Below are 16,926 nucleotides of genomic sequence, written 5' to 3' on the forward strand. Positions count from 1 at the left end.
GCAAGCCAGAACTGTAGTTATGTTTTAAATGAGGCTAACAAGGGATGACAACAATTTCAGACTACGGATGAGTATTTTTGTTCCATTTTCCAATCGTGTGCAATCTGTAAAACCCTACTTATAGTGCTCCAGAACTTTGAAAGGTTTGCGACTTCTTTTATTCATGTTGATCTTTTTTATTTGTCGTTCCAGTCTGTACAGATGTAAGAATAAAAGTGCAGGCAGGATGGCGTCCACTTGCCATTACTGATCGTGTTTGTTAGTCCGACAGGAATGTAAGGCCGTCCGGGGGCTTCTGAAGACATCTCTAGGTAGATACAAAAAGCCAAATTATGTGCTTTTCTGTGGAGTTGTAATAGTGTTACTCTATCAGTGGCAGGCAGAATTCAAGCAGCTCCTCACTGTCTTTCTCCTCGTTGTCGCTCCATTTGTGAATAAAGCAATATAGCTTTTTATTTCAGGTTTAATGTTCATGTCTGGTTTGTATGTATTTCTCTACTCTGAACACTGTATGACACTCTGTATCACAGCAGCTCTGTGGGGCTATAAAGAACCCTCTCAGAAAATTTTCCAGAAAATGACTACATTAGGTTAATAATATGGCAGAACCATTTTAGAATGTGTGTTCAAACAAAATAAGTTATGTACCAGGAAAATACTCGTAAGGGCGTCTGCATCATTTTAGAGTAACTAAAATGCTTTAAATTACTGAAACTGTTAAAATAAAATGTGTTTTTATTTACCTGGTTGTTTTTTCGATTGCTTGTCTTTTTCAATTTTGCAAATGATATGCATTGTGGAATCATTAGGGTTTATACAGAATCACTGCCTCACTCTAGAACCCTTGAAGAAGGCTCCTTTTCCTGTGTCTTTGTCACATATGGTTGCCTGGAGGAACACATACACGGTATGTACAGTATATGTATGTTTGAGTGTGTCAGTCATCCAGGAGCTGTTCCTCCCATGTAGAGGTGGGGATTGCACTGTAGGGGTCCATGATGACCTTGGCACAGCGGATGATCATGGCCACCAGCAGCATGCAGAGAAAGGCGATACAGGCCAGAGTCAAGCCCTGGTCCACGTCCACGAAGGCTGGCTCTGCAGTGGCCTCCACCTCCATGACTGCTACCATCCTGAAGACTCGCCTAGAGATACACAGAGAGAGGAAGAAGATTGATATGTTAAGTCATCAAGAGAACAGAGAGATGTGAGAGGATTGGAAGCCATGACATCATCACAGAAGCCAACATTGCGTGTCATTGCGTCGTTTACATTGATTTTGAATGGCAGCTTGACGCTTTCATCGCCTCCATCGCTTTTGGTGTGAATGCACGGTTAGGGACTTCTAGAACTTCAGAGAAGGCCCAACATATCAGCATTTTAAATGTCATATTGAATCAGTGGCGGCTGCTGGTCTTTCAAGGAGGGGAAGCTCATTTTTCTGGCCTACATCATAAATGTGTTTGTTTATTTATTTGTAAACTCTACTCTTCGTTCCTTTTCAAGAAAATGATCCGTGACCTTTTCGTACCATATGGGCGTCTTTTCCAGGGACTTGACCAGTGTCCTCTCAATGGCAGCAGAGCTAGGCTGCTTAAACGGTCTTGGCCCATTGTGTTGCGGGTGTAAGACTTGAGCCGCTTTAAACAGGAGAAGCTCCTCTCTACACCTGCAGATGTAGCTACAACTGTTGCCACTAATGACAACAGTTTGTACAGCTGAGGCATTGCTATGTCCAACTCCATGTCTTTCAGAAGACATATTATCCATATCTTTCTTCCATATTATCTGCCATGATGTGCAGCTTGCTAATGCTAGCAGCTGGAGCTGCTGCGCCAGGCTATTGTGAAGTGTGACCGCCTGTGAGTGTGAGTGTGAAAAATTATCCAATGAGCGTCTAGTTTGGCTGCAGTGGAACAACCCGCTCTACGCCTCCCCGTTGAAGTCAGTAGAAGCTGAGCGTCCGACTGTGTAAAGCACTGTGATGCTGTGGGGACGAGTGAGAAGGAAGTTGCTCCGGTTACCTGTGATAAGTAGCTGATTCTGAACAAAAGATGAAGGCTTTCTAGAGCGTATTTAGTCAATGAAATGTTCACACAGCAGTACATATTTCACCACTTTCCCTTTTTTTTGTGACATTTTAGGGGAAGCTGGACTTCCCTTGCAGTCTTAGAGCAATCACCACACACACACACACACACACACACACACACACACACACACACACACACACACACACACACACACACACACACACACACACACACACACACACACACACACACACACACACACACACACACACACACACACACACACACACACACACACACACACACACACACACACACACACACACACACACACACACACACACACACACACACACAGTGTTCCCAATTCAGCAAACGAAATGGCAAGTTACACCTACAAACACATTTGTTTACAGTAAAAAAAAAACTGTAGTGGGGGTGATATGAATTTTCAATCACGTGTGTAGATTACAAGTCTAAGTATGGTGGGACAACTGTGAATAAGAAAGTAGAAAGACAGTGAAAGACAGAGCCACATCTGCTGTCTTGGACACATTCAGTTACTCTTCATTGTGTTCAGCAGAGCCAGATGGGAGGAGAGGAAAAACCTGGTGCCTCGGCCCAGCCCCCTTCCTCCCCCTCTCCTGCACACACTGCAGCCTCTTTCATACAGCCTGTTCAAGGCAGGACTGTTGCAACCCTTTATTACGCCCTGCTGTCTACATGAAGGTTACAAAGTTGGGATCAGTTGGTGTGCCTTGAAGTGGACAAGTCACGCCTCTTTTCCTTCTGGAATGCCGGCTGCGGTGTGAAATCACACACTGGGGTGGCATTACACCGCATTTGCTTGGATCAGTATGAATCAACAAAGCTGCGTAACGACAGGCCTTCATTACGGCGCTATTGAGGAATCTTTGTCTGAAAGGGGCTTATGTGTGCTCTGAACACCAGGGATCATCAGGGTCACTGTTTCACTCACAATTGAAAACACAAACACAAGTCTCTACATTTGACAGTTCTGTTCACATGGACACCCTGACTGTTAAACTTTAATTTCCTACTATCCACTCTGACTTCGTCCATGGGCAAATACATGTAGCACAATTAAGCAATCAGAGCTGCAGTGGGCCAAAGGTGACTTGTGTTCTGTCTGTGTGATCCAAACAAGGGCGCCGGGAGTAGGAAGGAATGAAGTAGCCAAGGGGTCATTGCCTCACTGCTTTTACGCTCCCTGGCCTGATGTGGTATCATGGCTGGTGTGATCCCATTGCATAATGGGCTCTAGTTACAGTAGTTATTATTTTATTCTGTTACTTTCAACTAGCTTGTGTGCATCTCTATCGTGTTGTCTCATGTTTAGTGATGACACTCAATACTCACCGAAGGCTCCCATTGGCTCGTACCCTTCATCCAATCCCCTCGTCTCCCTCTGTCTCAGGTGCTCAACTGATTTTCAGAATGTAGACAATTCAATTCAATTATATTTACAGTGCCAAATCATAACAAAACTTATCTCAAGACACTCTCCATATATATTAGGTCAAGACCACACTTTATGACTTATTTATGATCTTCAGAGACCCAACAATTCCTCCATGAGGAGCAACAAGTCGTATTGCAACAAAAACCTTCCTTTAACAGGCAGGAACAACAAACAGACCCAGCTCTATGGAGGTTCGCCTCTCTCTCTCGGGGCAGAGAGAGAGAGAGAGAGAGAGAGAGAGAGAGAGAGAGAGAGAGAGAGAGAGAGAGAGAGAGAGAGAGAGAGAGAGAGAGAGAGAGAGAGAGAGAGAGAGAGAGAGAGAGAGAGAGAGAGAGAGAGAGAGAGAGAGAGAGAGAGAGAGAGAGAGAGAGAGAGAGAGAGAGAGAGAGAGAGAGAGAGAGAGAGAGAGAGAGAGAGAGAGAGAGAGAGAGAGAGAGAGATGCAACCACAGAATTAACATTAACTACGAACGAGAACCGTGATTCTCATTCCTATTATGCTTCTTATATTTTTTTAATTATTTTTAGCTTCTTTATCTTATTTTACTGTTTTAACTATTTTATTCCATCAGTTTTAAGCTTCTATACCTTTTCTATTATTTTACTGTTTTAGCCCCTAGTAAAAAGTATAAAAAGTGCTATATAAATAAAGATTGATTTGATTTGAATAATAGGAATATGACTTATAATAGATATGGATATGACTAATGATAATTATGGCAGTGGATAATGCATTAAGGGACTGCATTTCTTTCTCACCGTATGCATGCACTGTAACAGAAGTCATGGATATGAGCCTTGCTCAATGTTGACACTATCTGTAGTTATAAAGACTGTATTCTCTTTATTTATTTTGTGTGTGTGTGTGTGTGTGTGTGTGTGTGTGTGTGTGTGTGTGTGTGTGTGTGTGTGTGTGTGTGTGTGTGTGTGTGTGTGTGTGTGTGATAAACCCATCATCATCTTTTCTGTTCTTACTGGAGATTGCAGATATAAATAGAGTCAGTGCTGAGGAGTTCATTCATTCACCCATCAACACTGAGGTAACACATTTCACAGCATGCTAATGTTAATGTTATGTTAATCAATGTTTGATGTTGATCAAACAACATCACATTCATCATGTCAAACATGGACCACTAGCTGCATCAGATCCCAGTTAGACTAACATCAGCTGTAACATCCAATCCATTACTCCTGTTTCTACAAATATGATGGATTGCCTGCTTCAACGCATATCATCTTGTGAGAGTGAGGGAGGGGGACGAGTGGAAGACAGCCTTTAATACTCCACTCGGACACTTTGAGTATCTGGTCATGCCGTTTGGATTAACTAACGCACCAGCCATCTTTCAGGCCCTAGTTAATGACGTGCTTCGTGATATGCTTAATCGCTCCATTTTCGTGTACCTAGACGACATCCTGATCTTTTCAAAAGACTTGAACGAACATGTGGTGTACGTTCGTCAGGTTCTTCAGTGTCTCCAGGAGAATCGTCTCTTTGTTAAGGCTGAGAAATGCAAGTTCCACATTTCTTCCGTGACATTTTTGGGCTATATTGTGGAGAGTGGACAGGTTAGGGCTGATCCTGCAAAGGTCACTGCTGTGACCGAATGGCCGACGCCCACCTCCAGCCTCCAACCTCATGCCGCCAACAATGCTTTTCTGACTCTGAAGAAGCGTTTCTCGTCGGCTCCTGTGCTAGTCCAACCTGATACCGGTTCTGTCCCAGCGGGCAGTATCTGATAATAAGGTTCACCCTTGTGCATTCTTTTCCAAGAAGCTGTCGCCCGATGAAAGGAACTACGACGTCGAGAACCGTGAGCTTCTAGCGGTTAAGTTAGCATTGGAGGAGTGGCGACATTGGTTAGAGGAGGCAGAAGTTCCATTTGTGGTCTGGACTGACCACAAGAACTTGGCATATATCCAGACCGCCAAGAGACTTAATTCCCTTCAAGCGGTGGGCTTTGTGGGCTTTGTGGGCTTTGTTTTTTGGACGCTTTAATTTTACTCTAACGTACATTCCTGGTAGCAAGAACATCAAGCCAGATGCCCTCTCTCTGCAGTTTGGACCAGCCGAGGAGGAGGAGACCGGTGTCGATGACATCGTTCCCGCATCTTGTGTGATGGGAGCATTAACCTGGAAGATCGAGTCTACTGTCAGACAGGCTCAGCGCGCTAACCCCGACCCTGGTGGTGGTCCACCAGGGCGTCTGTTTGTTCCTGCCGGCGTTTGCTCCTAGGTGCTCCAGTGGGGTCACTCTTCTCGTGTCTCCTGTCATCCCGGAATCACCAGGACATTATCTCTTCTTCGTCGTCACTTCTGGTGGAAGACCATGGGTACTGATACTCGGGAGTTTGTCCTGGCCTGCACCGTCTGCGCTCGGGGAAAGACTTCATCGCCCCCCAGCAGGCCTTCTTCACCCTCTCCCGGTACCCGGTCGACCATGGTCCCATATCGCCTTGGATTTTGTTACTGGACTTCCCGTTTCCCAAGGTAGAGACACTATTGTCACCATTGTTGACCGTTTTTCTAAGATGGTTCATTTTGTTCCGCTACCTAAGCTGCTGTCGGCCATGGGGACAGCGCAAATCCTGGTGGACCATGTCTTTCCCCTCCATGGGATACCGGCGGACATCGTTCAGACCGCGGTCCCCAATTCACCTCTCGTGTCTGGAAAGCCTTCTGCCAGGCCTTAGGAGCAAAGGTCAGTTTATCGTTGGGGTTCCATCCCCAGTCTAATGGACAAACAGAGGGCTACGGTCCAGAGGAGAGGAGCTGGGTATCCAGATCCCTTATCCTAGACCCGTCCCTGATCCAGGCGCTCGTTGGGGGGTGGGGGGGGGGGGGGGGGTACTGTCAAGAATCAGTTCTGTCAGTACCTTCCTCTCTTCCTTTTTGTGTGAGTTTGTCTCCCTCTGTCTGTGTTTCCCTGCATGTGTGTGTCTCTCTTGTCTTCTGTCGTCTAGGTCCGGTAGGCGTTTCCCCCGAGCTGCATCATGTTACGCTGATCACCTGGTAGACTACTTATACCCTGAGCTGACAGGCATGTAGCACCGGACCGTTGTATTCCTTTATTGGTAAAACTATTCCCCCTGGATTGGCATTCCTTTTCCCGTTGTGGTTATCACGCTCCCCATCGTTAAGTATATTCTAATCATGTTTGTTTTCTGTTTTCTCCGTAGTTTCCCGTGGTCCTGTTTCCTCGTCCGTCTCCCTGACCTTCCGTCGTCTCCTCGTTCCTGTTTTTCTCTCAACCATCACGTCACCCTTTTTATGCGTTCTCTGTACCGTTCCTGACAAATTTACGTGACATCACTCTATACAAGCCGCAAAAATGGCTCAGGCTCCATCATAGAAGTTTCCATTCCAGTTACTGTAAAAATAGATAATCATATAGAATTGAAAGAAACTACAGGCTAGATAAACATAGGACAGTGGATGTTATAGCTCACAGTCCTAGAGAACATTTCATAAGTATATAGTCTCCGAAGCTTAACTGAGATAATGACATCAAGGTTATTTATATTTATATACACTGTATATATACACTGTATATATACACTGTATATATACACATATATATATATATATATATATATATATATATATATACTGTATATATACAGTAGCCATGTTTCTTTTTAGGCTTTTAAGTGATTTTGAGCTTACTATATACTCATTTGGATAACTTTGATTTTAGCCAGGAGGTTCAGGAACTCCATCACAAACTTAATCAGCATGTTAACATCACACGTATAGATGTTGAAAATGTATTTTGCAAAACAAAAGTCAAAAAAGTCAAAGGATGCTTGATCAAATCCCAAATTCCACTACATTTGTATTAAATCCTTGCAGACACATGTACCAAAAGTGAAATGGAGGTCTGAGATTTGACTCTGCCAAAGTAATGTTGATGTGTATGTTGCTTTTAAATAGTGTTTAAAATGTTCCACTGCTCACCTGCTGCGGATTAAAAGTATCAACTGTGTAACTATAATACTGTATGGTAACAGGGTCTGAAAGTAGTGCCTCTGCAGTTGCTCCACTTCAGTGTGTATTTATGAGCTTTGTTTTCAGGATAATAGCTTGTCAGGCTGCTGGGCATTTGGACCAGTTGGCCATTTTTCAGACTGTTGGTGTTTCAGATTAATGCCATCAGACAGCCTGCACTTGTTTCACTTGCATTCGCCAAAGTGCAACTGACTCACTAACGTCTGACAACTAAAAGTCCCCGGCCCAAGACCTCAGTGTGATCACACTGTCCTCCCGGACCACGACCCGGACTTTAGGGTACTTGTCCCCCCTCCCTCTCCCCCCCGCGCCCCAGCCCCGTTTGTACTCACACTACCTGGGCCTCGGCCAGTGCTTCTTGCTGTCCATACGCAATCACGCCGTAACACGTCACACGCATTGATCGCGTGTGTGTGGCTTTGTTGACAAATCTTTCCACAGACCTCGGAGTTTTTGTGCGTCTTGTCGACTGTTTTTGAATATTTTCATCCGACCAAATCTGCAGTAAACACAACGTGAACCTTTCACCACCATTGTTGTTGTTGTTAAATGTCCGCGCATGGTCTGTCCTTCTATTTACATGTCCGAACAGGCGGACATAACGCTACTGCCGTAGGGCTCGTGCTCGTGCGCGTGCATGTGCGCACGCTCGTGCTCGTACATGTGCAAACGGCTCCGCTAAAGCCCACCTATTTCAAGCGGGCCGTGGCGGCCCAGCTGGCCCCAGTTGAGCGCGGAGCGGGTGCGCTCACACTACTTAAAGGTACTAGGCTTTAGCTGAAAAACCGGTTTTGGCCGAGGCCAAAAGGATAGTGTGAGCACGCTAGTTCTGAGTTTGATGTCAAAAGACTGTCAAAGTTTTGACTTCAAATAAAAAAAGGAAGCTCTTGATAGACTCTTTGGTGGGGCCTGTCAGCAGCCGCATGCTACCAGACAGGGGGGTCAGGACTCAGCAGCAAGAGACATGGCTGGTGGACAGCTTGCTCCAGAATCACCCCAGGATGAAGCCTGGTATCCTGCTCCTTCTAATGCAATACATTCATGTTTAATTTCTGTTAAGACTGTTACTAAATAGTTTTGTTAGTGGCCAACTAATTTTTATTTTTATTGTTTAGTTATTGACCAACTATGTACTTTGCCGGCGTTATTGCCTAGGTCTATGCACAACTCAAACTTTGTTTGGACCCCTCGTTACTGTCATCTCTGCCAGCTTACTGGGTCAGGGCTCTCAAGTGTTACGCATTGAGCGTGACATACACTCTTTTCTCTCCCGCCACATATATTTCTTATTCAGAAAAACAATTTCTAATAAACTGCCATAAATCACCACATTGACGTGTTTTGCTGGAATAAATCAATGGGCTCCTTCCTTTTGAATTGTATTTGTAATCGACTTGAATGGACTTTACTATGGAGAGGAGCTGGTACAGGGGCCATTAGGTAAGTCTTTAAAACACTCTTTTAATAAACTCTGGTGTGACAAAGAGCGCATCGTCACCAGTTTTGCACACACTTTAGACTGAGTGTGATTACAGATGCACTTTAATAATTGCAGATGCTTTAAGAAGAGCAACAGCACTTTATTGGATATTTGCACAATACATTTTAACACATTGCTTTTTGTACATTTGTATTGAAATGTTTACCATATGTATTGAATGTTTGTGGCCATGTTTGTTGTCCTTTGTTGGGTCTTGGGGTTTGCAGTGTGGGCCGCGCAGCTCAACCTGGAGCAGAGGGACATGGGGTTAAACGTGCAGATGAAATGTGTTAGTTGCTTAATTGAGAAGCTAAGAATGGGTATTGTGTAGCTCCATAAGTGTGTGGGGAATAAATCAAGAGTGTTGTGTACTCACCAGTCTGTTGTCTTCAGGGTGTGCAGGCAAAAGGCTTCCCTAGGAAACGGACGCCGCTTATATAGTTCCGGGAGCAGCCAAATGTAAATTTGTGTGGGGATGGTAAATGTGTGCATTGTATTTTAGTGGAGGTAATATGAAGTGTATTGGTGTATTTTCTGTTAGTGGACATAGAGTAGGATGTATATAGGTCACAGATGATGTGGTGTATATACAGAAATAAAAACAATGGTGGGTTAAACATGTTTTAGGCAGGGGATCCCCGGGAAAGGATTCTTCCAAGGTAATGGGTTGACACCCTATAAACAGGCGCCATTTTGCCTGTGAAGTTTTTTTTTTGCTGTATCATCCAGCTCTAATTGTGGTCATTCTCACATCTGGTTTCACTAACTACGTTGTTGGTGCTTTGGTTAATGTGTACTACTGCAGAGTTTTGGTGTTATTTGGAGCAGTATTAGTGGTTAAAAAAGACGTTTTAATGCATCCAACTCGCCGCCCTGAGCTAATCCGTCTTAGCCACAGCAGGCTGTTGGCAGCTGTTAGCGAATGTCCCAGATTTCTACGTTAATTGTTCAAACACGAAAACATTATCTCAATGGCTTATTTGATGACTGAATTTGCAGAAAAAGAACTGGAATTTCACTTTAAAGAGTGTGTGAGGTGGCCAATAGAGGCACTATTACGAAAGTGCTTCTCTGGAAAAAAAAAAAAGGTTTTCATGTGTGGTTATATGATGTATACTTTTTTTCCCGATTGCCAAAAACAATTTTCAATAGCCAAACATCTTGTTTGTGATTTAAATGCATTCCTGTGAGATTCTATTTCTGGTGTCTTTATGATCTTATAGCTATCTATACATTTATGTGACATCACTCTATACAAGCAGCAAGAATGTCTCAGGCTCCATTATAGCAGTTTCCATTCCAGTTACTTTAAAAATAGATAATAATCATGTAGAATTGAAAGAAACTACAGGCTTATGTATTAACGTCATGTGCTTAACCTTAAGATGAACATAGGACAGTGCATGTTATAGCTCACAGTCCTAGAGAACATTTCATAATAATATAATATACTGTATATATACAGCAGCCCTGTTTCTTTTTAGGGTTTTAAGTGATTTTGAGCTTACCATATACTCATTTTGATAACTTTGATTTTAGCCAGGAGGTTCAGGAACTCCATCACAAACTTAACAATCAGCATGTTAACATCACATGTAGAGATGTTGAAAATGTATTTTGCAAAACAAAAGTCAAAAAAGTCAAAGGATGCTTGATCAAATCTTGTACAAAAGAGCTGAGTCCCATAATCCACTACATTTGTAATAAATCCTTGCAGACACCACATGTACCAAAAGTCTGGAAGGATGCTGTAGAGGTCCCGGTCGCCAAAACTAGTTGCCCTAAAATCTGTAATGATTTTAGACCTGTTGCTCTGACCAATTTTAATGAAAAACTTTAGAATCACTGAAAACGCACTTGATCCTATGCAGTTCGCCTACAGGCCATGCAGGGGAGCAGCGGATGCCACATTCAGTCACCTTGCTTGAATCTGGAAGGAAGTGGGTCTCATGCTAGGATCCTTTTTATTCACTTTTCATCTGCTTTTAATACCATTCACCCCCACGTCCTGGCCAAGCGCCTTTTAGAACAATTTGATCTCAATTCTAATCTTGTAGGTTGGATTTTGGAATTTTTTAACTAACAGGACACATAGAGTGAGGGTGAGCGCCACAGACTCCCCATAAGGATGCATACTTTCACCTCTTCTGTTCATCCTTTACACAAACATGTGCCAGAGCAATTATCAAAATAGGACAATTATTAAGTATGCAGATGATTCTGTGATTGTGAGTCAGCTCCAGAAAAACCCTATAGTTCATGAATTTGTGCAGTGGTGTGAAGGATCACATCTTCAACTTAACATATCCAAAACAAAGGATACTTTCATCGATTGTAGAAAACAAACCTACACACATGATGCCACAACCATAAAAGGTCTGTCAGTGAAATGTGTGAAATCCTACAAATACCTTGGGATTATTGATTTTAAACAGAATTTTCAAGGAAACTGAAGCTGTGTGTAAAAAAGGACAACAGCGTTTGCATTATTTGACAAAATTGTCCTCTTTTCATATCGAAAAAACCCTGATGATCCTATTTTATCATGCTTTTACTAAATCCATTTGAAGCTTTTTTGGTGTCATGGTTGGGAAGCCTCACTTTGAAGAACAAGAACTCTTTGAACCAAATAGTGAAATGGTCAGGTGAGCTGATGGGCGAGTCCCAGCTGAACTCCTCTTCCATGTACACCAAACAGTTACAGCGGATAGCCGCGACCATTGTAGATGACAGTTCACATCCCCTGCATAGTGAGTTCCAGCTTCTTCCCTCTGCTCAGAGGTTTATAGTCCCAAGCTGTAGAATGAAACGTTACAAAAACAGCTCTGTTCCAGCTGAATTTCACACTGGGAAACGAGCTGTAGTTGCACAAAACTGCACAAGTCGCTTTTGTCTCTTATTTTTTATTTAAAGATTGGTTGGTTATTTTAGCTCATTGCTTTATTCTCATTTTACTGAAGTGTTTTTATGTATTTTATTTACTTTCTATATATATATATATATATATATATATATATATATATAAGTGTGTGCCATACATTTTTATGTTTTTATATTTTTAATTTAGTTTGTTTTTATTCCATGCTTTTATTTTATTGATTGCAGCACTTTGTTGATTCTTATCTGTTCCAGCTGCTGGAACTCAATTTCAATTTCAATTTCCCTGCCAAAGGATCAATAAAGAGAAGTCTAAGGCTAAGTCTAAGTCTGGACTAATGTGGCTTTTCCTTTTTAGTTTAGGTCAAAGCTCAATATGCAAATTGATTTACTACATTGGTAAACAAATTTATTGGTTTGACTCTAATAATATGTTTTATGGCTCAAGGATTTTAATCAAACCTATCCTGATGATACTTCATTGGTTTGTCCATCTCAAACACTAAAGAGAGGCACACTGCATTGCATGTCTTCCTTTAAGGTCAGTCCTGACCTTTCTTTGGATTAGTGTTATTATGAATGGAAATGAAGCGGAACAGTACTGATCTGCTGGAATAGCAACAGATAACAAAAAACTGTCCTGAAATCAGTCCGGACTCTCAGCCTCTCCATTATTCTAACCCTCCTGCTAAAGCCAGCAGGTTTCCTTTAAAAAGGGCTTTCAGTGAAGCAGATAATGTGGTCTGCGGTGTAAAAGGATACTTAATGACACCGCACAGAGAGGAAAACTAAAGTGCAGACACTGCAATGTTAAAACTGTTGGATTCAAACTGTCTATGAGCTGTCACTATTGCTCCAGTTGCTCCAGTCGTCGTATTCTCTAACTGTCCTGTGGAACATAAGTCAAGTTCAGCTCTGCTCTGCTCAGCATTACACTGTCATACTCTGGTCGATGTCTCCATTCTCTGCATTAATGACAACAGTGACAATGTTGCAAAAAAAATCTTTGCTGGAAAGTCGTGGTCCTGCCTGAAGCAGTTCGGACCAACTTTAGTCCTGGGTGAAAAACACGGTGCTCTCATTTATTTGAATGGAGCCAGTCTAAGATTAAGGCCCAATCCCACTTCTCATTTGTACCCCTCGGCTCAGGTGATCTTTGGTTTCACTCAGTCTGACAGAACTTATTTATTTTTTAAATACAATATGTTCCGACCCAAGGCCGCTTGCAGACACCTCTAAAAAATAATCAATCACCCCATGTTCTATGATAGTGCGCCATATATTGGGCCTCTTCGCAATTGCAGACTTTGAAGAGGAGAAGGAGGAAGAAGAAAATTGACGAGGAAGAAGAGGAAGAAAAAGAAGGAAATGGAGCAAGAAGAAGAAGAAGAAGAAGAAGACCATAATATAAAAAATATCTTTGAAATCATATGATCTGATCCACACAGCGCCTGAGTAGGCCTTTTCCTGTTTACCCTGCATCATCTGGGAGTCAAACTCATAACCTTAGACACCAGGTCTAAGTCATGATCTTGAGCTAACTGCTGTTGAGAAAACTCAGCTGGTTCCAGTTTACACTACGACTGAGGCCTTTACCAGGGTGACATGTACAGGCAGAGTTCAAACTGCTGTCAAATATTTTGTTATCAAGTCAACAGTCTGAGATTGTATGTATTCATCTAGACAACATCAAGATGTTTGTAATTTCTTTTCAAAAACCGATGTTTAAAGATGCTATGATGGCAAAAGCCAATTCAGGAAGCTCTCAAAAATTCAATTTCTGAGGTACAATTCTGAAACGTACCCCATTACTTCTGCCATGGCATCAAAATGGTGTTTTTTTTTAACGTCATTGTCTTTTAACAGAAAACACACTTTGATGCTCAGCTGCTAACGTTTTAAACTTTAGCAGCTGAGCTGCTCAGCCCCTAGTTTAATTTTTTTAATCCAATTCAAAACAGGAATAATTACAAATGATAGTCAATAGTTGTACTAGCGATTTCACACACCACTGCACAAGTAATGACCTCAAAACACATCTAAACATTATACAAGGTTGTCAAAGCAGGTTTGTGCTAGTCAATCCTCACAAAGACACTTCAGAACATCAGTCACTGCAAGCATCATCCAGACCAGCACCGCCTGGATCACAGCATGCACTAACAAATGAAGAACTGTTGCCAGTGCAGTGCAGTGCAGAGAGAGAAGTCAGCCAGTCAGAGAGAATCTGAATGCTTCTTACCTGCCTCCCTCATATCCTGCAGGGCTGCTGAAGGCAGGACAGCACCCGGTGTGTTCCGAGGAACCGCTATGAAAAACAGGGAGGGGAGGGAGATGGCGAGACAGGTGAGGAGTTGAGAGAAAGCTGGCAGGTTAAAGGAAAGCTGCATCCCTTCTCTGCAGAGCAGAGCAGAGCAGGGTGCTGCACACTTCCCTGCCCCTGCTCCACTCTCAATCCCTCTGTGCGCAGCTGTGTGTGTGTGTGTGTTTGTGTGTGTGTGTGTGTGTTTGTGTGTGTGTGCGCGCGTGCGTGTACGTGTGTGTGTGTTAACAAGAAAAATGCCTGTGAGTGTGTGTTAACAAGAAAAATGTGTGTGTGTGTTTGTTAACAAGAAAAATCTGTGTGTGTATGTATGGCATCACATTCTGAGCGGTAATAGAGAGCTAAATTCACGTTGTACATCTTTACTTCTTCAAGGAGGTCTTGTGAAAAAAAACAGTGAGTAAAATTAGAGAACAGTGTTCACTGTGTCAGAAGAGAAGATTTCAACCATGTTTTCTTCTCTAGGATTCAAAAAAGGACAGGAAGTGTAGAGGCCACAGCTTTGAATGACTTCAGCACATCTGCGCCCACAGGACATCACTAGTTTCTCACACTGCTCTGGTTTGATCTTGGTCAATTCTGACTCAAACTCTAGCTAGTTGTCAGGATTAGCATCATTAGCATGCTAACTCCGTCATTTCGAACTGGGCTGTGAAGAATTAAAAATCATTGTGTGAAGTATCATAATCATGTGTTAGTATGTGTATTAGTAATGATCAATAAGAGTGTGATAATCAATGATTGAAGAATTAATAATCATATGTTAGCGTGTGTATTAGTAATGATTAATAAGAATGTGATAAGTGTGATTATTAGGTATGATCATTTAAAGTGTGATAGTGATTATAGGTTCAAGCTCAAACTTTTCTGCTTCCAGCAAAGCACACAAACTTTTGACTCAATCTGTATTTGCTTTCTCTGCACAGGAACAAGTCAAGGTCACAAAGACAAAGAACTAGTCAGTTCTCACCAGTGACGTGCAGTCAGGGGAGGCAGGTGAGGCTGTGCCTCCCCTGTCATCATGAGAGGAAAAAGAAACGAAATAATAAAACAACACAAGTATTAATATTTGTCCTCTGGACTATGATTTTAGTGTGGTTCTTAATATGTTTTGACCGTTTTTATAGTAAAAATTGCAGAAAATTCTGTATCTCCTGCTAAAATAAGTCTCATCGGAGACGAGAGGTGAGGCACGGACAGCGCAGCCTCCCTCCAGATTGCGCAATCACTCCCAAACTGGATTGAGCGCGTGCAGAGGGCGCGTGCTTGTTCCCATTTCTGTGTATGTTTCCAATATGATGGTTGAGGACACTTTTATGTAATAAAAGTATGCGTCTTCTTTTCCACGGTGTTCAGTAATGTATTTTACGTATGTGTGTAATATTTACATCTTATTGATGTGACATAAATCCACAGGGAAAATGCTGCCCTGAGGCAGGCAGTACCTCTGCCTCAAGTTAGGCGGCGATAGTGAGCAGCCTGATAGCCAGCAGCCAGGTCACGGTGAACTCTGACCTGTGTGCATAAAGTAAACACAGAAGTGTGCTGTGCGATGCTGTAGAGCTTAGAGACAAGCTGTCATTTCTCCCCCTGAAAATGGAGGATTTGATTTCTAAACTGAGACATTTTTCAAAGCTGGACTTTCAGTCACAGCAAGAAGTCATGTACAAGTAAAGGTCAGATACACTGCATTATATAGTTGCACTGGTGTTTTAAAATGGTTTTCAGCCTCCTATTCGCTCCTATGCTCTCATCCTATTCTATTGGCATCCTACTGTATGTTTGTAAATCTGACTTGTGAGTCAGTGCCTCCCCAACCCTCACCCTCACTGCACGTCACTGGTTCTCACACAAGGAATCTGGCAGATAGCGTAAGAGTTAGGAGATTTGCTGTCCGTGTTTTGTTTCCTTCACAGATAAAAAGGAAGACTCCTGTGGACACAGAGGGAACCCCTACGTGCGGGTGTCGAAATGAAGGCGTGCTGACGGCTGTTTCAAAAATACACATATGCATGCACAAGCAGACACATAGCCACGCCTTTGTAACAAGCATTAATGCTGGAGCTTTTAGAATAGATATCAGAACTTCTTGACTCTAATCACGGGTACTGTGTGTTCACAGTTACTCTAGATAGAGAATAGAACATTTCTCCAGACGTCTGTATCATTCCGATGTTCTCCTGCTAATAAATGCCTGCTGGCGCACTAAACTACCAACGACTCTGCTGACTCCAGGAAGCCTCCTGTAGAATTTGAATTACGCAATATATATACTCTGTGAGGTCCTTCTGATGTGACTAACGTATTGTGTGTAAAATTCCTACAGCTGCGGTCATTCGTGTGGTGGTGCTACTATAAATGACAAGATGGTTTTCTCTTTGATCAACTGTACCAACAGATGCTTTAGGAACACACCGTGTTAATGTTAGCTCTGTTATGCTAATTAAATAGCCGCACTTGCACCATGACTTGAATACAGACTGCTATCTATGACACATACACTAGATGCTAATCTGGAGCAGCAGGAGGATTTGAGCGGTGTTTTATAGTCTATGGTCATGGTACTGTGTTGAATATCAGTTTAAATCAGAGATCATAAATGCTGGCTGCACTCCACTCCAGGAGCCAGTGTTTTTCCACTAGAGACTGACGCAGGAGTGCCTCTACTTGACTCGCTGAGCCGGTGTCATCTCCGCTAGAGACACAGAGTGCCATGGGT

The 16,926-nt window shown here is 42.7% G+C and overlaps 1 protein-coding gene across 1 annotated transcript; it reads right to left on the reverse strand.

Moving 5' to 3' along the window:
• Positions 1 to 937: 937 nt before the first annotated feature.
• Positions 938 to 1,120, reverse strand: ctxnd1 (cortexin domain containing 1; the record flags this gene model as incomplete). Its single annotated transcript, XM_083915981.1, has 1 exon — positions 938 to 1,120. The coding sequence occupies one exon, from the start codon at positions 1,118 to 1,120 to the stop codon at positions 938 to 940; it is 183 nt and encodes a 60-aa protein (XP_083772107.1).
• Positions 1,121 to 16,926: the final 15,806 nt, after the last annotated feature.

This window comes from Echiichthys vipera (genome assembly GCF_963691815.1).
Source record: "Echiichthys vipera genome assembly, chromosome: 1".
NCBI classification, from domain to species: domain Eukaryota; kingdom Metazoa; phylum Chordata; class Actinopteri; order Perciformes; family Trachinidae; genus Echiichthys; species Echiichthys vipera.